The sequence below is a fragment of the Lepidochelys olivacea genome (assembly GCF_965140295.1).
Source record: "Lepidochelys olivacea isolate rLepOli2 genome assembly, chromosome: 1".
Taxonomy (NCBI): Eukaryota; Metazoa; Chordata; order Testudines; family Cheloniidae; genus Lepidochelys; species Lepidochelys olivacea.
In genome coordinates this window covers 153,152,816-153,176,925 of record NC_140411.1, presented here as the reverse complement: position 1 = coordinate 153,176,925, position 24,110 = coordinate 153,152,816, and the positions used below count along the sequence as shown (strand labels likewise).

The 24,110-nt window shown below is 38.6% G+C and overlaps 1 protein-coding gene across 9 annotated transcripts in view; it reads right to left on the bottom strand.

Annotated features, from left to right (window-relative positions):
• Nucleotides 1-1,475: 1,475 nt before the first annotated feature.
• PRRG1 (proline rich and Gla domain 1) overlaps nucleotides 1,476-24,110 on the bottom strand; it is a 44,426-nt gene continuing 21,791 nt past the window's right edge. For 6 of the 9 annotated variants that reach the window (XM_084620399.1, XM_084620394.1, XM_084620397.1 and 3 more), the window contains 2 exons: nucleotides 16,745-16,905; nucleotides 1,476-4,622 (listed from right to left, as the gene is read on the bottom strand). In XM_084620399.1, the coding sequence (XP_084476525.1) occupies nucleotides 4,101-4,622; nucleotides 16,745-16,905 (683 nt within the window). In that variant the 3' untranslated portion in view covers nucleotides 1,476-4,100. Of the gene's footprint in view, nucleotides 4,623-16,744; nucleotides 16,906-20,447; nucleotides 20,608-24,110 lie in introns of all 9 variants that reach the window. The other 3 variants (XM_084620402.1, XM_084620400.1, XM_084620401.1) reach the window with 1 other exon arrangement.

Below are 24,110 nucleotides of genomic sequence, written 5' to 3'. Positions count from 1 at the left end.
ACAGACTTTTCCAGCTAGTTGAAAGTTTCTTAAGCAGAGTTGAGACTCTATAGATTACTTAAAGTAGGAAGACAAGATGTTTTTGGAGGGACTATCTTAAGCTCAAAATTGTTTCGTTAATTGTTACTCACCACTCCGTCAGCAACTTATCTCCAAAAAAAAAAAAAAAAAACAGGATCACTGAAGGTCAGAGCATTTGATTTCAGCACAGGAGGAAACAGATTTACATCTTTTGGCAAAGCTCAGTGCTCAGCTACACTAAGGCAAGTCAATCAAGTGGGCATGCAGCAGTGATAAGCAAGTAGTGAAATAGGATAGATGCTTCTGGATAAATCTGATTTTTTTTAAAAAATCAGAGAGCAGCACTTGAATATGTATAAGGTTCACATTATACATAAGAGTAATAAAAAAAAATCATCCACCTTGACTTAGAACTGCAGAGAACAATGTTTGAACGAGAATGCATCAGTATAAGTAACTCAGTATGACTAGTTGATTTTTTATAGCCATTGAGTTCATACTAATTAAATCAGATAACGTACAGTCTTAGGGTCTCAATTCCTACAAGTCAGTTGTGCAAACATAGCCAAATGTTTAACTGGCCATGTGCATGCACCATAGCTGAAGCTGATTTGTGTACATTAGTTATAAAACTGTTCAAATTGTAGGCCTATTAAAAAAACCAAAACACGCCCCCCCCCCCAAAAAAAAACCCACTGAATGTCCATAGGATCAAGACTAATTAGATATTATTTGCTTTAAATATAGGAAGGACTGGAGAACACAGTAACATTTCCTCCACTCAAATGGGTACAGAAACATGACAGAAAAATTCTGCTCCCATCTGGAATGAGTCACCAAACACTCAGGGGTGGAATTTTGACATGCATACCCCCAACAATTCCATCATATCCAAACTTTTCCATCCTTTCCTCTCCTGTTTCAAAGATTATTTGACACAGCTCAATGCAATGTTCGTGGGGGGGAGGGGGGGAGGAGTGTTAAAATAAGTAACTGGCCCACATCCATGCAGTCACTTACACATTCTTTATAGTTTCATGATTTACTGGTTTTCACTTTTGTCATGACCATTTATTGCCGGTCTGTATTGAGTTTTGATGTGGTTCTCAAATTTTGATAGATCTGCTCGGGCCTCCAAATAGTTTCCTTGCTTGTAAAATATGCCAGAGAGAAAAGTCTCCATTCTCTCTCTGAACACTGCTCCAGCTGACCACTGTTATAAGATACTGTATGTTTTTATATACATATATATATATATATATATATATATATATTTAAAAATTCTAGTTCTTTTGTTTTAAAATTAATTAGCTTAAAATTTGATATAAAACAATTTTCATCAAGACGAGAGACGATGGAAGTTAATACAGCACCTCTGTTATAGAAATCAATGTTATTTTATTCCAACTGCACAGAATTGATAGAGGCATTAAAAGAATTTAAGAATACCTTTATTTAGCATGCCAAAAACCATTAAGAAAAAATCTTCTATAAACATGAGCAAAATGTTTAAATACCATAATTTAATGTAAACCAGATCTTTAAAAAATATTTAATACTGTAATCAAATAGGTTATTTACATGCAGTGAAGATGGAACTACTCCCCACAGGTGTCCAAAATTAAACAATCTCTAAATCATCTGATTTCCATAATTTCTTAAACAAGTCACCCATCTCCATGTTGGTCATTAGTAAACAAATCATTTTAGTTCTGTACAAGATTCACCTCTCAGTGTTACAGTCAAAGCAGGGAGTGCAATACCCTGAATTTTCTGGCAGTCAATCAAGACAGTACTGTATGTTCTTACTTGTAAAACATTCAGAGAGGTAAGGCTGTAAATCTTACCATCACATTTATTGCGGGACAATGTAATTACAATGGAAGAAAAAAGTAGAAGCTACATTTTGAAAAAATAAAGCTTTATAAGAACCACTACAAGACAAATTGTCATTTTAATCAGATCAGAAAGGCCAAGCATAAAATAAAAGTTATATAACTTGTTACATTTAATCGAACCCTTAACTTTTAAAGCTAAAAAAATATTTTTTGTAACTTGGAATCATTCCAGTAAACGAGAAAAAGCACTTATTGTCTTAGTAGAGGAAAGAACATTTTAAATGACTGCTTTATGCAAAGTTTTTTTTGTTTAGCCATGTAAATTGCATTCACTGAGATTTTTGGCCAGTGAATTTAAAATCGTGCTTGTGTGGAGTCTTCAATCAACAGCATAATTCTCAAAGTTGTCATCATGGATCACTGCGAACATTTGATCTCTCTATTTCAAAGGACAAGCATTATTTTTTTATTGCAAATAATATCTGCATGATGTTGCAATACATTTTAGTTCAGGAACATTAGATAGTTAAAATAGGGGTTTGGCTGGCTCAAGAGACTGGTAGTGGAATACTGAACATTACAACTTTCAGTCATTTGCATAAATCCAGAGCAGACTGGAAATGACCAGAGGTTATCTGACAACTGCTTAATGGCCTATGTGAAATGAGTGATCACCATGCATTTCGTGGGGGAAAGAAAGCCACATAAATAAAAGACACTATTGCAACTGGCAGCCTGTTGGCAGGCTCAGAAGAGACTGTTATTTGTGTTGGCATGAAGAGTAAACTATGATCATCCCCTTCTAGGCGGTTTCTGCATGTCAGTGATGAGGCACATTGGTTTGGTACTGTGTGCCCAGAGGCAGTGCATTAACTGTTCTGCAGGGCAGAGGGAACTTTAATTTCTGGAGCTGACAATCTAGTACTTTTCACAAGAACTAAATTCACTTAAAGGAGAAAAAAAATGGATGTTCCAGAAACAAGATATCATAAACAGGACTAGCTGTTCCCCTCTATTCGACATTGGTGCGGCCTCATCTGGAGTTCTGTGTCCAGTTTTGGGCCCCACACTACAAGAAAGATGTGGAAAAATTGGAAAACGTCAAGCGGAGGGCAAGAAAAATGATTAGGGGACTGGAACACATGACTTATGAGGAGAGGCTGAGGGAACTGGGATTGTTTAGTCTGTGGAAGAGAAGAATGAGGGGGGATTTGATAGCTGCTTTCAACTACCTGAAAGGGGGTTCCAAAGAGGATGGATCTAGACTATTCTCAGTGGTAGCAACTGACAGAACAAGGACTAATGGTCTCAAGCTGCAGTGCGGGAGGTTTAGGTTGGATATTAGGAAAAACTTTTTCACTAGGAGGAGGGTGGTGAAACACTGGAATGCGTTACCCAGGGAGGTGATGGAATCTCCTTCCTTAGACGTTTTTATGGTCAGGCTTGACAAAGCCCTGGCTGGGATGATTTAGTTGGGGATTGGTCCTGCTTTGAGCAGGGGGTTGGACTAGATGACCGCCTCCTGAGGTCCCTTCCATCCCTGATATTCTATGATTCTATGACTAGCTGGAGGGAAGGATGGAGAACAGAGGGGATAAGAACATTAGGCTATCGTTTTTTCCAACTGCAAAATTCACTTAATTACTGCCCTCTGTACAAGTACAGCTGATGTGTTCCAAAATATCTTAGTCTCACTTACTGCAATCCCTTAAGTATCATATTTAAACTGGGTGAATATGCTATGTTGTTTGTTCACACATATAAATACTTTTCACAGCCTTCCAAGGCCCAAGTGTAGGATACAATGTGTGACAAAGACCCAAAATGAAAGAGAAAATGTTCATGCAAGAAACTTAAAACGCTGTAGGACACAGCCCTTTGGTTTAAATAACTCTCTCTCACTAGTGTTAGTTTCTGATGTAAACAATTTTCAACACTAAAAGCTAGGTGACATCAAATTTGTGTGGAACGTAGGCAACATTCAGACTAAAATAAATGACAACCCCCAAAACGGAGGGACATTTGAGAGGTATGCACAGAAGACCACATTTGTACCTGCTTCATGCTCTCAGTATGAATTCCCCATCTTTAAAACTGGCATGGGAACACACGCAGAGGGAAGAAAACAGGGCAGAGGTACACAGTGTGAGTCCATTAAATTATATAAACGGTAGTAAGCTGCAATAAAGTGCTACAAAATTCTATTAGTAATTTTTAAAAGTTGCTCATATTTTTCCTGCTTTACTTAATACTGGTGACAACAGGAGGTATTGCAAAAGCATTTGCTGAGCTGGAGTTTACAATGTCTTCATACTGTGGGGGTGGATCTAAGTGAGGCTCCATTTCATTTCTTATGCTGGTTTCGGCAGTGGCTTCCTCATATGAAGGAGGAGGGTCACCGTTTGACAGCCTTGTTGATATTGAATCTGAACGTCCATCTGGAGAGCCCAAATATCCTGGAGACAGCCCACTGCCTTCATACATTTCTTCCTGTGGGGAATGAACAATGCTGAGCGGCTGGGGAAGAGGACTTCTACCATCAGCCACAGCATTATCACCAATGGCTTCGCGGGCTCCCCTATGCATGTATACAGACTGTCTACGGATTTTCTTTTTAAACAGGCATCTCCATGTGAGAAATATGACAAGGAGGATAACAAAAAGGCCAATGATTAATGGAAATGCGAGGTAAAATGAATACCAATTATGTCCTGTGTTACTTTCTCCCTGGAGTCCATTTGGGTAGCCTTTCCAGAACTCCTTCTAAAACAGCAAGACAGAATAAATCAGAAGCTATTAAAAATAAATTATTTTAACTAGTCTATTTTCAACAACAAAATTGAAGCGAAGTGTTTTGGCTTTCAATAAATGACCACCTAGATCTTTCATTGGTGCAGATATTGTATAAAAAGTTTCCTGACTTCTTTCTGGAGTCATCACTGAGTTTGGAGTTTTTTTAAGCCACCTAACTCCTCACAACATTTCTGTATCAGCACTTAATAGTCACAAACCTACATTAGAGATAGGAATGGATTAGAAAAATAATCTGAATTGATTTTAGATAATTTGTGAATGCAAAAACTCAAAGTCAGATCTATTTTTGGAATTAAAGATTATTGTAAGATTATTAAATTACTTTGACAGAGAAACATTGTCAGAATGATTGACTATTTTGACCCAGTATAACTATGCTGTACGATCATCCTAAAACTCAGACTTCTCCACCCTCTGGATTATAAAATAATAGCTGTTAGCTATTTATAGCTAAACATAGCTTTTGCAATATATGGATAACCATACGACATACTCAAAATAGTCCAGAAAACTTGTTCTCAGGTAAAGATGAATCAACACAGTCGTGGAAATATAAATGAGGGGGGGAAATTAAAAATGAAATGGCATCAGTACTTTAAGATAATCTGTTATGTTATTAATATTTTAAAATTACAATAGCTATTGCAAAAGCATCAAGAAGCCCCAGTCGGGATCAGGGTCTCATTGTTTTAGGTACTAAACAAGGATAATATAGGAAAATATGCCTCCTGTCCTAGAGAGCTTTTCCACTCCCTCTATCTTATGAAGTAGCACAGGTATTATGCATAGTTAATATAGACCAAATGTAAAATACAGATAAAGTTATGTAAACCTCATCTCTTTGTTTCAGACAAATAAGGTTAGCGAACATCAATTATATTCTGTGCTTGGAGAAAACAAAATCCTCTAATAATAATAATAATAATAAAGGTATCTACCTGTTACATAAAAAAGTCCTGGGCTCAGTATAAAATATGAAGTGATATTTTTAATATACATAACACTTCACATAAATTACATCACTCTACACATTCTTAAATCTAGCACTAAAAAAACTAAACACACAAGCAAGAGACTTAGGGTTTTATTTAGGCAATGTATTAAAAGTGCAAAAAAAGCTATCTTTTCAAAGGTAAACTCTACACTTGGACATTTATCTTATTAGCACAATACAATTCCACCATTCTCACAAGGGAATAGTTTTATGACCACATGCATCAGTAACTAACAATACAACAATCATTTCTGTCCTCAGGAAAAAGTCTATCATTCACATACATACAACAAGCTAGGGTTCCCTCTAAATATAATCTCTGAAAATCTAGTTAAGACTAGCTTACAAAATAAGGAGATTCGTAGACAGCTTGGGGGGGGGGGGTTAAAAAAACCACAGATGTATCAAAGAGGCAACTACTAGCTTAGTCCACATTTTTAGGCAATAGGGTTATACACACCCCTTCCCCCAATATTTAATATAATCCAGAAGTGGTTTTTTTTAAAATCATGTTCATTCCTTTGCCTTTTCAACACTGCAAAATTTGACACGTTCCCACAATTCCAAGATTTCAAAATCTTAATTAGGTCTGTAAAGCATCTGTATTTCATAAGATGTGGTCCAATGTCATCTAAGTAAAGCCATATAGCATGGATTTCAAATGAGGGGAATAAATCTTAACATACCAAATGCATTTTTTAAAATTAAAGTTACTTGGAAAAAAAAAATCACATCTATACCACAGTAAAATGCAGACCCCATACAAAACAATTCTGTTGAAATCTCTGGAGATTCTGGAAGGCATTGTCAGTGGGACACTTGGGAAAGCGGAAGAGCATTACTGTAGGAAAGGGATAGGTTAGCTGGGTGGGATCATATCTGGAACAAAGCTGATGAGGAAGTAGACAGGGACTGCAAAGGGATAGCTGAACAAAGAGCCTCATTCTTGGCACACAATACCTTTTCTGACAAAAGTGCTGGTTTCAGAAAAGGTTTCTCCTCCCCCAACTCCTTCTCTTTGTTTTATGTTCCTTAGTCAGAAAGCTATTATCTTTAAAAAGCAAGTTAATAAGCATGAATACTTAAAGTACTATGCTGAAAGCAGATTATGAAAATGGCAAGGTAGAGCTCCATGTTTACTGCAATCCAGTGACTCCCACTTCATGCATGCTCAGTTAACAAAATTCTTCTTCTTAACTTCACTACCGAAACCAACCTGGGCTCTGAAAGTCAAGCTGGGTTCTTTCCTTTCTTACACAGCACCACTAGGAATAAAATTTCTGCTGGCCAAATAACGCCTTTAGGGAGACTTGTATACTTCCCCCATGCCCTCAATCTGTTTCAGGGGGGCATGGATCAGTATTCACATCACATTCCCAGTCAGTACCTGGCGCAGGCCGAGGAAGCTGATGATCCAACCAGCACGTTATGCATATGCTAAGAAGAATCTGGTTCAGATACAACTGACTAGAACTTTAGCTGGAACTAAGTCAATCATTCACTAGGAAGACCATCGTTGTTATTATTTATTTGTATTAGAACCCAGCTTTGTCTCTGATCATTCTGCTGCCTAAGCAGTAAAGTGGTAAAAGCTTATTTTGGCACTAGAGACAGGAAGTCTGACTCTGAAACCACAGAGCAGATGTGTTGAGTAAGCTGCCGCCATTTTTAGGTAACCACTTTGCAGAACACAGCAGCACTTTAGGTGAATATAAGTTAGGTTTTTTGGAGTTATTTATTTTAAAATGTTAGATGCTGTAGAAACAGATTACAAAGTCATATATGCTTTCCAGTATAAGGATATAGAGTTAATAGATCTTATTGCCACTTATAAGCATGTTAATAGTTTTCAAGTATTTTTTCATCTCTAAGATGTGCCTACCACAGGAGCTGTTTTTGTGGCGCTCCAGAATGCTGGGAAGCCAGTATATCTCCTGTTTATTCCCTCAAATGGAGAAGCAGCAGCAAAGCTAGTTCCTCTTCATCCTCCCCAGAGAGGCAGGCAGTTGGCTTGGAGTGCAGGAGGATGAGGATATCTATGGGGTTTCCGTCCAACTGGAGGTGTGTGTGGATTAAGAGTTTAAGCTGCTTTAAGGACATATGGTGATTTATTATCTGTTTTAGACTATGGACACTAAATCATCTTAAAGCTTAAAAAGAGTCTGTCAAGGTTCCTTCCCCACTCTAAACTCTAGGGTACAGATGTGGGGACCTGCATGAAAGGCCCCTTAAGCTTATTCTTACCAGTTTAGGTTAAAAACTTCCCCAAGGTACAAACTTTGCCTTGTTCTTGAACCCTATGCTGCCACCACCAAGTGTTTTAAACAAAGAACAGGGAAAGAGCCAACTTGGAGACGTCTTCCCCCAAAATATCCCCCCAAGCCCAACACCCCCTTTCCTGGAGAAGGCTTGATAAGAATCCTCACCAATTTGTACAGGTGAACACAGATCCAAACCCTTGGATCTTAAGAACAATGAAAAAATCAATCCGGTTCTTAAAAAGAAGAATTTTAATTAAAGAAAAGGTAAAAGAATCACCTCTGTAAAATCAGGATGGTAAATACCTTACAGGGTAATCAGATTCAAAACAGAGAATCCCTCTAGGCAAAACCTTACGTTACAAAAGACACAAAAACAGGAATATACATTCTCTCCAGCACAGCTTATTTTACCAGCCATTAAACAAAAGAAAATCTAATGCATTTTCTAGCTAGATTACTTATAGATTACTTACTAACTTTACAGAAGTTGTAAGGCAGCAAAGTTTTTTTTTAGGTAGCCTACGTCTCAGAGGGAAACATCCATGTTTTTCCTTGGAGGTTTCCTTTCCAAAAACCATAGTGAGCAGGCTTGAACATCCTTAGTGCTAAGCTCCAAGAAGATTTCATCTCAACAAGATACAAGTTTAAGATTATGGGCTTCACACAGGGTGAAGTTATTTGGGCTTGTTAGGTAAGAGGTCTGACTAGATCATCATAATAGTCCTTTCTGGCCTTAAATCTATTAATTGAGGTTTGTTATAGGGAGGATTTTACCAAAAATTTTAGAAACATCTGACCCCGTTGCTGATGAGTTTCTTGCTATTCACCTCTAGAATAGTGATACACTTGGATTGTACGTTGCAGAAATTGAAAAGTCTTTAGATCTGCTTTTGTTTCACAAGACAGCAATGCTTTAATATCCAAGTGGAGACAAGGATCACTAATCAAGAAAGAAAAAAAATTAAAAATACCACAAACTAGTTCTCATGCAGCACTTTTCATCTCTAGATCTCAAAGCAAAAGAAGGTAAGTATTATTGTCCCCATTTTACTGATAGGGAAATGGTGGCACAGAGGGGTGGAATGACTTGCTCAATTCAGAAGATCACTTCAATTGGAGGAAAATGCCTCCCTGTTTTTGGCTTTTCGCATCTAAGTGATATTTTTAGAGCCCAAGCGTTCTCGTGAATTGCTAGAAAAGCAGGAGAAATAAAAACAAAATATTTGTAGACTTGGTACAGCTAAGAAAAAAGTTAAAAGAATAGTTTAAAAGCCGGAAAATATTAGTAATTGCTACTTGCAATACAAGCCCATCTTAAGAAATTTTCTTTTAATACACGAAATAATTTAATTGGTGTGATTTAGAAAGGATACATTCAGCAACCATTTGTTCTCAATCACTGCAGCATTCATGGCTCTGAAACACTAGGATTACTTTCACACTCCTAAAAGGATAGCAAATGTTATGCTAGTTAGGCCACAGAATCAGATAACTGTGATGGAAAAGACCAATTTAAGATACTTCTGCCAATGCAAGCTTGTTCTGTGCAATTCCTATTGCCTAGAAAAGGATAATTTTAAGTGTCTCAAGGGATGGGAACTGCATAATTCATAGATAAAGTTGTGTCTCAGATTGGATGTTTGACTAGTCCAAAAATAATTGGTCAATTCACTAGTCAAATATAGTCAAATATTTTAAAGCACTAATTTATTCGCACAATAACAATGCTAACATAAAAGAGTAAGACGTCATGGTCTCCAATAGGCTTAGTCTTAGACACTTATGCCTAATTACAAAAATCAGGTTACTTAGCAATTATTTTAACTCAGAAAAATGGAAACCACCGGACCAGGGGGATGAGGTGGATTAGGCTTTCTTCCGGCAGCTCACGGAAGCTACTAGATCGCATGCCCTGATTCTCATGGGTGACTTTAATTTTCCTGATATCTGCTGGGAGAGCAATACAGCGGTGCATAGACAATCCAGGAAGTTTTTGGAAAGCGTAGGGGACAATTTCCTGGCACAAGTGCTAGAGGAGCCAACTAGGGGGGGCGCTTTTCTTGACCTGCTGCTCACAAACCGGGTAGAATTAGTGGGGGGAGCAAAAGTGGATGGGAATCTGGGAGGCAGTGACCATGAGTTGGTTGAGTTCAGGATCCTGACGCAGGGAAGAAAGGTAAGCAGCAGGATACGGACCCTGGACTTCAGGAAAGCAGACTTCGACTCTCTCAGGGAACGGATGGCCAGGATCCCCTGGGGGACTAACTTGAAGGGGAAAGGAGTCCAGGAGAGCTGGCTGTATTTCAAGGAATCCCTGTTGAGGTTACAGGGACAAACCATCCCAATGAGTCGAAAGAATAGTAAATATGGCAGGCGACCAGCTTGGCTTAATGGTGAAATCCTAGCGGATCTTAAACATAAAAAAGAAGCTTACAAGAAGTGGAAGGTTGGACATATGACCAGGGAAGAGTATAAAAATATTGCTCGGGCATGTAGGAATGATATCAGGAGGGCCAAATCGCACCTGGAGCTGCAGCTAGCCAGAGATGTCAAGAGTAACAAGAAGGGTTTCTTCAGGTATGTTGGCAACAAGAAGAAAGCCAAGGAAAGTGTGGGCCCCTTACTGAATGAGGGAGACAACCTAGTGACAGAGGATGTGGAAAAAGCTAATGTGCTCAATGCTTTTTTTGCCTCTGTTTTCACTAACAAGGTCAGCTCCCTGACTGCTGCGCTGGGCATCACAAAATGGGGAAGAAATGGCCAGCCCTCTGTGGAGATAGAGGTGGTTAGGGACTATTTAGAAAAGCTGGATGTGCACAACTCCATGGGGCCGGATGAGTTGCATCCGAGAGTGCTGAAGGAATTGGCGGCTGTGATTGCAGAGCCATTGGCCATTATCTTTGAAAACTCGTGGCGAACCGGGGAAGTCCCGGATGAGTGGAAAAAGGCTAATGTAGTGCCCATCTTTAAAAAAGGGAAGAAGGAGGATCCTGGGAACTACAGGCCAGTCAGCCTCACCTCAGTCCCTGGAAAAATCATGGAGCAGGTCCTCAAAGAATCAATCCTGAAGCACTTGCATGAGAGGAAAGTGATCAGGAACAGCCAGCAAGGATTCACCAAGGGAAGGTCATGCCTGACTAATCTAATCGCCTTTTATGATGAGATTACTGGTTCTGTGGATGAAGGGAAAGCAGTGGATATATTATTTCTTGACTTTAGCAAAGCTTTTGACACGGTCTCCCACAGTATTCTTGTCAGCAAGTTAAGGAAGTATGGGCTGGATGAATGCACTACAAGGTGGGTAGAAAGCTGGCTAGATTGTCGGGCTCAACGGGTAGTGATCAATGGCTCCATATCTAGTTGGCAGCCGGTATCAAGTGGAGTGCCCCAAGGGTCGGTCCTGGGGCCGGTTTTGTTCAATATCTTCATAAATGATCTGGAGGATGGTGTGGATTGCACTCTCAGCAAATTTGCGGATGATACTAAACTGGGAGGAGTGGTAGATACGCTGGAGGGGAGGGATAGGATACAGAAGGACCTAGACAAATTGGAGGATTGGGCCAAAAGAAATCTGATGAGGTTCAATAAGGATAAGTGCAGGGTCCTGCACTTAGGACGGAAGAACCCAATGCACAGCTACAGACTAGGGACCGAATGGCTAGGCAGCAGTTCTGCGGAAAAGGACCTAGGGGTGACAGTGGACGAGAAGCTGGATATGAGTCAGAAGTGTGCCCTTGTTGCCAAGAAGGCCAATGGCATTTTGGGATGTATAAGTAGGGGCATTGCCAGCAGGTCGAGGGACGTGATCGTTCCCCTCTATTCGACATTGGTGAGGCCTCATCTGGAGTACTGTGTCCAGTTTTGGGCCCCACACTACAAGAAGGATGTGGATAAATTGGAGAGAGTCCAGCGAAGGGCAACAAAAATGATTAGGGGTCTAGAACACATGACTTATGAGGAGAGGCTGAGGGAGCTGGGATTGTTTAGCCTGCAGAAGAGAAGAATGAGGGGGGATTTGATAGCTGCTTTCAACTACCTGAAAGGGGGTTCCAAAGAGGATGGCTCTAGACTGTTCTCAATGGTAGCAGATGACAGAACGAGGAGTAATGGTCTCAAGTTGCAGTGGAGGAGGTTTAGATTGGATATTAGGAAAAACTTTTTCACTAAGAGGGTGGTGAAACACTGGAATGCGTTACCTAGGGAGGTGGTAGAATCTCCTTCCTTAGAGATTTTTAAGGTCAGGCTTGACAAAGCCCTGGCTGGGATGATTTAACTGGGAATTGGTCTTGCTTCGAGTAGGGGGTTGGACTAGATGACCTTCTGGGGTCCCTTCCAACCCTGATATTCTATGATTCTATGAAACACCAATGAAATGAAGTTCTAAAAATGAAAGAATTATCTTTTTTAGTAATGTTAGGTTAGCACTGAAATGTGAATGTTAAAGTTACAAAAGAAAAAAATAAAATTAAACAGAAATAAAACAAGCCCATAGCAATTATAAAAGAAAAAAAAAGTCATTTCTGAATGTACTTATGCTAGGCAGGCAGCAAGCCAACTCATCAACCAGCTTAATGGCTGTGCATCTTTTTTCTTTGTTTTGGGGGAGGAGGTTCAATGACTGTGAAGCTTCCTCCCCCTCCCCAACTCCCCTCTGAGTTAATTTCTGAATGTTTGTCTAGTCAGTGTAGACTGTAAACTCTTCAGGACAGGGACCATGTCTTAAACTTGTTTAGTGTCTTATGAAAACTGCCAAGTATATTGATGGCCTGGTATACAAAGACAGACAGTTTATTCTAGAAGATTCCAGCCAACCAAGATGCTCAGCTTTCAATTAGTTCAATTTTTTCCCCAACAGGTTGCATTAGCATGCAGTAAAATGAGCGATCAAGACATTTAAGTAGGCTTGCTAACAGATGGCACCATAATGCAGCAAAAAGGTAGGCTGGGGTCAAACAGGCAATCAACTGACATTATTTGACTGGTCAACCAACTGGCTTGTCCAGCCTACTTGTGACCAATTGGTAGATTTAAATTAAAAGTATCTGAAAGAATGAGGATCTAATACTTCACTATCAATAAAACTGTCACTCACAGAGCAGGCCCCCTGTACATTAAATTGATGCTGACACAATGAGCTGTTGACTCTCTATGTCAATGTTAAAACCATTAATAAAGTAGTGCTGAGAACTTCCATCTTAAGGCGCTACTGTATTTTGGCAGCATACCAGCTACAAATCACTGCCAGTCAATGCTTTGACTTTTATAAAGGCAAAATCATAAGATCCCAATCAGAAAAGCATTCTGTATTCAATACCTGGAGTACGTGAACAAAATGATAGTGTGAGTAAGCACTTCAGTCATTTGGTTTTTTTAAAAATTTTCCTCAATCTGCGACTATAGAAGAACTATATATTGAAGTTCAACATACTGTATTATACATAGATCTCTGTTGTCTCTTAGATATTTACACAGTGTTAATGATTAGTCTGAAAGCTAATATGAAAGGCCACATTTGATACTGAGAAATACTATTTTGGGTAGATGCTTTCAATCACTGATTATATAGAACTCAGCCATGCAGCTAACATTGCTTTCTGCAAAACTTAAAGAATTTAAATGTTCAAAGTTTTCCACAATTAAAGATTTTAAATTCTTGGGAACATAGCAATTCAGCTGCATGCAACAAAATTTCAATCAAAATACCTGAAATTAACGGAAATAAAATGAATTACAATGCTGCAATCATGCCATGACATTGTGCATTATTCTGTAATTATGTCTCAAAATGTCCTTGAGCCTAAGAATTTTTAAGCCACACAAAGCTTTGATGTTTCTACAGGCCAGAGGTGTTGATAATCGATTATGCCTAAAATGGCCTGAGCAGTCTCATTCATAGATCAACTTTAAGTTTTGTCTGTACTTGCTTTTTCCTCCTAGTTACCAGAAAACATTTTCAGCATATCATAATGTAAACAGTCTCTTCTGTTCATTTATAACCCCATTAAAAGACTGAGGTACATCAACGTTAAAGCCCTCTCCGGCTATACACGTTTAAGATAAACGATAAAGGTGCTATTGTAAGATAGTGCAGATCAGCCTTTTAAATGCACCAGAAGTAGATCAAGGCACCACAACACTTGCATTAGAGAACTCCACTGTGCACACAAGACCACAGCAGAAGGAACTCTAACAAGCCTATGCTGAGACTATAGTAGCCAAGAGATCCTACTTCTTCCCATCAAAGTAGGAACTGTAAATTGCTTTATCAGCATAGATTGCCACCACGCAACTCCAGGACAAAGTAACCATTCACTGCATGGAACAGGCTTTCTTCAGTTCAATAAGACAGGCTCAATCAGCTTTTTAAGTCAAAAGGCAAGACAGAACACGAAAAGCAATCATACATTACTCTCTCTAGGAAGCAGTCTCACGGCGTTACACATTACACCATAGAGCTGCTTCAATATATGCTTTCAAGCCCACTTATATTTATGCCAGACTTGTTTATGATTAATAGAAAAACTCCACAAATTCCACTTTATCACCACAGACCTTACACTTCTTCTCTTATCTAGCTCCATAAGTTTTACAAGACATAAAGGAGTCTGTACAAACCAGACTCAGCACAGATAATCCATACCTAGTAGACTGCAGATTTTGCAAGTCTCAGCAGGACATACACCTTGTTTTTCCTGACATACAGAGAATAGGGATTGCAACGGTTTAACTACAAATGAATTTACACAATAAAGCTTAGCATGAGTACAAACCATTTTGGGGAATACAGTTCATAGTTTTTCAACCTCTGAAGACAAAGCATTTGAGAATATAGGATATACCCTACTTGTTTACTATTAACTACTTGTCCACACTACTGCTTAAGTTGATGTAACTTACATCACTCAAGGGTAAGAAAAAGCCTGAGTGATGCAGGTTACATTGACCTAAGCACTGTCTACACCAGCAGTAAGTTGGCAGGAGATGCTCTCCTGCTGACATAGCTTCTGCCTCTTGTTGAAGTGGAGTAATTATGCTGATGGAGAGCGCTCTTGTCGGCATAGCACATCTTCATCAGATGTGCTACAGCAGCGCCAATGAAGTGTGGTAGTGTAGACTAGCCCTTAGTTGCACACCATACCTTATCCAGTCAAACACATTGTTAGAGGAAAAAGTAATTTACATTTCTGGTTAATAAATCTGTTTGCAAGAGCCAATTTCACAATCCTTATTACAATTTCATCCCTTTTACGGGAAAACTGCAGCATCAGCATTATATACAACTAGAGCTTCACAAGCATTAGTTTTCCACTTCATCTTTGGTATAGCCATAAAGCATTATGGGACTCGGGATCAGTTTGGTCAATACTGAGAAGATAACCTGACATTCCTCCCTCTCAAAATCTGGCCCAGACACAAGAGGTCCCGGAAGCACTGAAGGAAATTCCTACCTGTTTTGCCAAAAAGATTCTATGGGAGATTGAAAATACCACTAAAATGAAACCAGAGCAACTAGGAGTTGAAGTGCTTTTAATCAGACTGTATAAAACTCAATTATAAAGGTGTTTTTAACATACACACACACACGAGAGTTAGAAAGAATTATTTTTGTTAAAGACGCAACCTCCTGCCCCTTCATTTAGTGGCTAAATAAGAAAATTCCCATTCTAGTCCTACATTTTTCTAAGGAGACCACCAGGAATGGTATCTTTAAGATATAATAAGTAGCTAGAAAAATGTGCAGAAAAAGCTAAAACACAGTTAGGATTCCTTTATAAACTGCACAGAGAAAAGGTGATGAGGAATTAAGGCCTCTAATACCGGGCTGTATGATTTCCTGCAAATGCATACGACAGAAGGATAACTTTTTAAAATATGGGCCAGAAAACTAAATAGTGGTTGTTATCCACTCCACTATAAAATGTCAACTTCTTTGTTAACCTTATATTCTATCCCAAAAAATTCTTCCCACTTTCATCCACTTCTGTAGGGAACTCAAGGGATGTATCTTTCCTACCTTGATGTATTCCGAAAATACTGTACTTCAAACATTATAGTAGCCAACATACCATGGTCAGAGACTGTGCACACTTTTTATTTGTTGCATGCAGCTTATATTAAGATTCTGGGCCAACTGCTTTGTAAGTGACAGCTGCAAGTCATACTCCCTTCTAACAGGTTTTAATCAAAGATGTCATCTAAATCATAGAAATGTAGGCTGGAAGGGACCTCCAGGTGGGTGTCTGTATGCCCTGAACAGTAACAGTCATTCTGGCATATACCAGACCTCTATTTACAGACTTTCACCCTGATCCTGCAAAGAATTATGCATAAGCAGCTCCTGCTCCGGCACAGAACCTCATTCAAATTAATGGGGCTCTGCCCATGTGCAAGGCACTGCAGGATCAGGGGCTTACTCTTTCAAGGTTTTACATAGGTGGTGCTTAACAAGTACTCTGTTGGTGTGCAGCTGCTAGTTTCAGGAAAGCTACTTCAATTCTGCTTGTTTTTAGAATAAGTTTGTCTTTACTGGGTACTCTGCATTTCAGCTGCTCTCTCTCATGGCTTTAAATGCATGATTTAAATAAGATGTTTGTGGCATGCACACTCATTCTCTTCCCCTCCATAGGAGGATGTTCAATATCCTAAAGAGTGTGGAGCAGCTTACTAGCTTTGTCACAATGCATTTAGTAAAAATGAATAAACTAAGAAATTTAGTGCAATGTAGGAAAGCTGGAGGCCACTAAGCACACACTTAAGCTTGCACTAAGTAATTCAATTATTAAAAAAAAAAAAACCCAACAAAAAACCCAACTTACTGTCTTCTCATCGTTTTCAAAAGCTTCTCTTGCTTCCTCATAGGTACAGATTTCTTCGTTGCACTCACGCTCTATGTTCCCTTGCTTTATCTCTTCCAAAAATCCATTGGCTCTTGGGTATCTTTTCAACACAGAGTTGGCTTTGTTTTCTGTAAGGAACACTGAAAAGATGGAGAACACAAAGATCACCTCTAAAAATATTGTATGGATACATTCCCAAAAGTTCAGAATAAAACTGCCCAAAAGAAAATAATTTGTTGTCTGGAGAGAGATTTTTCAAAGCATTCTCTTTACTTAAAAAAATTGTATTTTTATTTTATATATATATGCTTCTCCAAGTGTTACTGGCTATTAAAAATACTTTTGCATAGACTTCTGAGCATTATAGATATTATGCCAAAGATTGTTTAAGTTGTTTAAGTGCAACCACAGGCCCTCACTCAGCACAGCATCCCTGTTCAGAACACTTAAGCTCCTGTTTAACTTAAACTCTGAAGTCAGTGGGACTTAAGCACATGTATAAGCACCATCCTGATTAAAGATGAACTTAAGAACCCACTTAAATGCTTCCTTTCAGGGCTACAGGGAGAAAATGGTACATGGCTGTGAACTCCCCCTCCAAAAAGTACTTATGACTACGTGGGGGCATCATATCTGAAATTCTCACAGGCATTATAAATAATACGTTTCTGCATAATACCTAGTGAGAATCACACTCCAGAATGGCTGATCAAATTGAAGGTCTACACATTCTCTTATGCAACATTGAACTTCGCAAGCTACCATGGCATTAAAGAAACTCCAACCGTACCTATAACATTTAAGTTACATTTTAGTTTGTTCAACTTGAGCACTGTACTTCTTTCCTAGTAAATCTTTAGGTTCTGGGGTAGCAAAAATGTGTGTAATTTCCTTTTAAAATAATTCAATATGTGAATATTAAACCCCAGGATACCAAAAAGACAGAATGAAATCGCACGTGAATCAAATAGTTACACACAAAAATAAACCAGTTAGATGCAAGATAGGAATTTGCTTGCTAATTGTGCATTTGCATATGTAATCTCAGTAACCATGTGCACAAGTTAAAATAAATTGGACATGAGATCCTGACTGAGAATCAGGTCCTCAAGGCGATTTTAAGCACAAATACAAGATCCAGCTTTTTCTGCTGACATTCCCTACTGTTTTACACCACATGCTAACAGCAAAACAGAGTTTACAAAAACCATTATCCCGCTGAAGTGTGTGACACTGCAAGATTCACTTTTCTATCACTCCAAAAAACAATAGTGTGGAAAACCAGAGAACAGGAAAGAAAAGACAGTCATTCATTAGGAATTTGACAAATGAAAATAAATGTTGCTTCCTAAATTCCAGAAGGATCAAGATTTCTTAAAAGTTCAACTTACAGTCATTGGAAAAAGTTTACAGGGTCTTTATTGGAGTTCAAAATCCTTAAACATTTCTATCATGATTTTTTATCTTTCAGCTAGGGCTGTTGATTAATCACAATTAACTCATGTGATGAAAAAAATTAATCACGATTAATCGCAGTTTTAATCACACTGTTAAACAATAGAATACCAATTGAAATGTATTGAGTATTTTTGGATGTTTTTCTACATTTTCAAATATATTGATTTCAATTACAACACAATACAAAGGGTACAGTGTTCACTTTATATTATTTTTTATTACCAATATGTGCACTGTAAAAATGAAAAGAAATAGTATCTTTCAATTCACTTATACAAGTACTGTAGTGCAATCTCTCTATTGTGAAAATGCAACTTAAAAATGTAGGGTTGTTCGTTTTTTTGGTATATAACTGCAACTCAATAACAAAATAATGTAAAACTTTAGAACAACAAGTCCACTCATGTCTATGCTGATGACACTCATTTAAAAAAAAAAAAAGCATTAATTAAATTTGTGACTGAACTCCTTGGGAGAGAACTGTATGTCTCCTGCTCTGTGTTTTACCAGCATTCTGCCATACATTTTGTGTTATGGCTCTCTCGGATGACGACGCAGCACATGTTTATTTTAAGAACACTTTCACTGCAGATTTGACAAAATGCAAAGAAGGTACCAATGTGAGATTTCAAAAGATAGCTACAGCACTCGACACAAGATTTAAGATTCTGAAATGCCTTCCAAAATCAGAGGGATGAGGTATGGAGCATTCTTTCAGAAGTCTTAAAAGAGCAACACTCTGATGTGGAAACTACAGAACCCGAACCACCAAAAAAGAAAATCAACCTTCTGTTGGTGGCATATGACTCAGATGATGAAAATGAAGGTGCATCAGTCCACACTGCTTTGGATTGTTATAAAGCAGAAAAATCATCATCAGCATGGACTAGGGTGACCAGACAGCAAGTATGAAAAATTGGGACAGGGGTGGGAGGTAATAGGAGCCTTTATAAGAAAAAGGCCCAAAAATAGGGACACCTGGTCACCCTAGGATGGACGCAGGTCCTCTGGAATGGTGGGCGAAGCATGAAGAGACGTATGAATCTTTACTGCAGCTGGCATGGAAATATCTTGCAATGCCGACTACAACAGTGCCATGTGAATGCCTGTTATCACTTTCAGGTGACATTGTAAACAGAAGCAGGCAGCATTATCTCCTGCAAATGTAAACAAAGTTGTTTGTTTGAGTGATTGGCTGAACAAGAAGTAGGACTGAATGGACTTGTTGGCTTTCTAAAGTTTTACATTATTTTATTTTTGAGTGCAGGTTTTTTTTAACATAATTCTACATTTGTAAGTTTAATTTTCATGATAAAGAGATCGCACTACAGTACTTGTATTAGGTGAATTGAAAAATACTATTTATTTTGTTTTTTACAGTGCAAATATTTGTAATAAAAAATATAAACTGAACACTGTACCCTTTGTATTGTGTTGTAATTGAAATCAATATATTTGAAAATGTAGAAAACATCCAAAAATATTTAAATAAATGGTATTCTATTATTGTTTAATAGTGCAATTAGTTGCGATACAGATGCACGTTAATTGCAATTAATTATTTTAATCACTTGACAGCCTTGAAAGGCATTGTGTTTAAATAGTTTACCTATCTTAGCCATTCTTTTGGGTGCCCAATTTAAGATATCTTAAAAGATCATTTTGTAGAGTCTGAGTGCTCTGCGTATCAAGTCCATTTACAGAAGTCCAACTTTAACACCCCAAACTGATGCACTTAAAAATCAGTCTCTTGAAAATTTTGGGTCCATCAGAATGGTTACAGTATTAAACCAAGACTATGGAAAAAACAAACTGTTTTCTTCATTTGTATTGTTTGCTCCCCATTTTGGTATTCCATAAAAAAATGTTAGCTGTAGAAGATAATGAAGAAAAACAAACAAGAGGTAAATGGACACAGCCAACTAGTTTTCAACTTGTTTTTGGGTTCATAATAGAACAAGAGTCTAGGGGTTGGGAAGAGAGAAGTTAATGCTAGAAATCACTAAAACAAATATTTAAGTAAACAAACTCAGTCTGGAATGTATTATATCAAAAGTGTGTATTACCATCCAATAGGTCAACTACACTTAGTATAGTGAGCACATATTTAACTTTAATGGAACTTTCCAAATCCAAATTCCTAGGTAGAAGAACAACTTGCGTATTCAACTTTGGAGAAGGAACGGAACAAAATAGGTGTCCCATACCCCCCGCTATCTCTCACTTATGTAGCCCAGTTCCTGGCTGAAGTCCCATGATGTGGAAGCTTGATCCGGTCTGTCAGAAAATGGGCACTGCCAGCTCTGAAGGGGATCAGCACCAGCTAGAGCGAATCTGCCATCCCTTGCCTGCTCCTCCAAAACGGAAATCCAGACCCTAGAAAGCTGGAGTGTTGTTGGAGAAAGAGTGAGAAAGAAATCAGGGGCTACGTAAGTCAGTAAGGAAGGAACAGGAGCCAGCTGTCCCCTATTTATAAAGGAAGACAGGACAGAAGAGAGAAAGGACTGGAAGTGAAGCTGCTGAGTGGGTGCTAAGCAAGACACAGGAAAGGTAACTACTCTAAAGGGAGATGAAGCATGAAGACAGTTTATTTGAAGGGACAGATTCCTGTTCCCGTCCTCCCTCATCTCCCTGAAGTGGTGCTATATTTAACCATTTAAAAAAAAATTTCACAGAATACAGGTGGAGTAAATATAACCTACACTATGTGAGCGTGAATCTGTCTCATCTTCTAAGTGGCTAGTCCACGTAAGAGTTTAATAGCACACTACTTCTATCTGCTAATGGAGACACTATTTTCGATCCAGTGGTAGAAGCTTATGCTCATACAGTTATAGGTTCCCAATAAAAACCCCACTGATGGCCTGAGCAAGTGGTGATTATGCAAACATCTGAAGAGGAGGTAAATTCTGGTTGTTGATTATACAACACATTTTAGTGCCTGTAATCCTGTGTATCAATTACAGAATTCTCGGATTCTGTTTACCGACATACATGCTAGATGTCTCAAATCGTTCATTTACTCCTGTGGGAACTGTGAACCACTGCGCAATGGAGAATTTTGCAGAAATTAATGTTATGCCTGCAGAATTTCCCTTCCCCCACAGAAATGGGCTGCAGTGCTGCTGGCTGCCACTAGGGGATGCTGGACCCAGCAGAGCCCAGCTTGCACACAGAAGACACTGCTGGGGGAAGGAGAGGGAGCTAGAAGGTTCCTGGCAGCTGCAGTTCCCTGAATGCCCTGAGAAAAGGGACAGTGGTGCACACGAAACCACACAGGCCTGGGACCCAGCATCAGGTTGTTTTTTCCCCTCTGGATCCCTGGTCTCTGGAGGGGAGAGGGGCTGCGGGTATCTGGGCAAGGGGGGACCCCACGGCTGGGCTGGGGGTTGGTGGGAGAGGGTGTGTGTATCTGGGCCGGGGGGCCTGCAGCTAGGCTCTGGGGGTGCAGGTATTTTCCATGAAATACTAATCTATTGATTAGGCCTAGGTTTTTAAGTAGTGGTTTAAATATTTCAGAATGAGCAACTTTCACTTAACTTGTAGCATAAAATGTATCACTTCTGTTTCAAGTGCACCAACAAGAACAGAGATATTAAAATAATTCAATATTCAAAAATGTTGGATTTATGTCTACTTGTAACATGTAGCTTAATTAAAATATTTTGGTTTCTCTTCCCTCCCATATCACAAGAACCTGTATTTTAGTGATGTAGAAAAGCCCATTAAGAAGCATAAACCAGATGCTTTGTTGGCATGGTAGATATGTAATGATCAGTCCGGCTCACATATTGTCACAGACCATGGCAGGTGTGATAGAATGAAGCAGAACTAGTCTGATGCAATACAATCACTCATGTGTTTATTAAAGTCACACAGTTCTGTGATACTTCAAATCCCTACTTAGAGATCAATATAAACATAGAAAACACCACACAAAAAAAAGTGTTCTTGTCAAACCAATCTCGATGAAAGTTTATTTTTCTCCTGGAGATAGTGATAACTGAGAATCAGTCACCACCCCAAGGCTTGTACAAAGAGATAATGGCACTGTATTCTGGGACCAACTTGCCATATTAGTAGTCTGTGGCCACTGTCATAAACATACAGCTGCATACTAGTGCAAACATACTAGTTTGCAGATAATCTTTTGTGAGATGCCTCAGATATCTTAAGTGACAATGCCGCTGAATTCATTACTATTATTATTGCAGAGCTCAAGATAAAGAAAGAACTGTACACTCTAAGCATCACTGTCCAGCAAGTCCAGGATCTCCAACATGAAAAAAGGGGAGATAATTATGTTTGTAGCAGCATGGATGCATAAAACCAAATATTTTTAACATGAGTGTCAGTCACTGCTCTTTTGGCATCAAGTTAACTGAATTTGGCAGTCTGTAGCTACCATTCAATCAAAATAATTACCATAAGCTGTTCTCTGGTTTACACAAAAATATGGCACTAATATCTCTACCACCAGAAGTCCTGGGAGAGATGCAGTATGAAGGCAACTTGTTTGCTATTCCAGCATCAACAGGTAATTGCAGTCTTGTAAACAACCATATCCTTGCCATGAAGCCTGTGAACACTAGTCATCTAGAAGTATCTCTCTTTTCTAAATAGTTAGAATTATCCCTCCAAGAAAAAAAAAAAGCAGCGAATTCTCTCTAGCATCAGGGTCTCATCAAGAACAAATAGAGAGGAAAAGGGAAATTAAATTAAATTGAAACGGTTGGTAGTAATGTAGGAAACAGTGTATCTGTATGCATTTTACTTGTAGACAGAGGACAAGGAAAATTAAAGTTAAATTCCTGGTGTTACTCAGAATATCCACAAAAATGAATAAGTGTTATTAAATAAATACATCTATTTTGTTTGAAAAAAGTGTTACTATTAAAACATTAGCGGGGTTTCATGTAAGCAGCTACAAAAACATTTTGAAGTCAGTTATTAATTCCCACTGCTATTATTAAATATATATATTTGTAATAAGAGCTCACTCTATAATACTACTGACTTTATTGTCAGTTTTATTTGTGGTTTTTCGACTGCCATGGAAATTAGTGTAATGCCATAAATTTGGCATTATGAATTTTACTCCTATAGTCTTAAGTGAAAGTGGGCTGGGAAACAAATATCAAGAAACTGGCAAATGTGACATTCATGCATTATGAAAACCTGGACAGTAAGCAGGATTTGCTTTATGCCCTATTTGAAAGCTTCCCTGCACGTTAAGACCATAGAGCAAGCTCTAAAAGGTCACTACACATGCTAAAAGAATGAAGTTGCACCATAACCAGCATCAACATTCCATGAGTCACATAGCCCAAATTATATCAGTCCAATTTCAGCCCAGACAGATGGCATTACTTTCACCTCCTCACCACTCTGTATGTCTGTGCAGACTTGTTAACAGCAGTAGCACTCTCTGCACAGCATGCTAGGAAATAGTAACTGGAAATACTGATTCCAGTGAAAGGCAGAAACGAGCAGGCATCCAGTTGAGTTCCTAGTGGACTTGAGATGTTTTCATTATTTGCCATATGTTGGAACATTTTTAAATAATGCATATTTTTTACTTTTAATTGTATCAACTTTCACTACTGTATGGTTTCTGGGTTCTGCTCATTATGGAAGTCCCTGTTGTAAATTACAAGGTTGTATACATCTAATAATCTCCACTGAAATGGACACTAACAAAAATCTGTCAGGCAGATGGAATTTTTCTAGATCCTCACAAAGCTATGTTTATAAACAAAAACAAGTCCATTTCTTTAATACCTGCTTCTTAAGATTTCTTAAGGCCTAATACCCACATACCCCCACATCTGCGAATGGTGGAAAGGCAGAACCTGTGATTCAAAAGCAGAATCGATGAGTGTAAGTA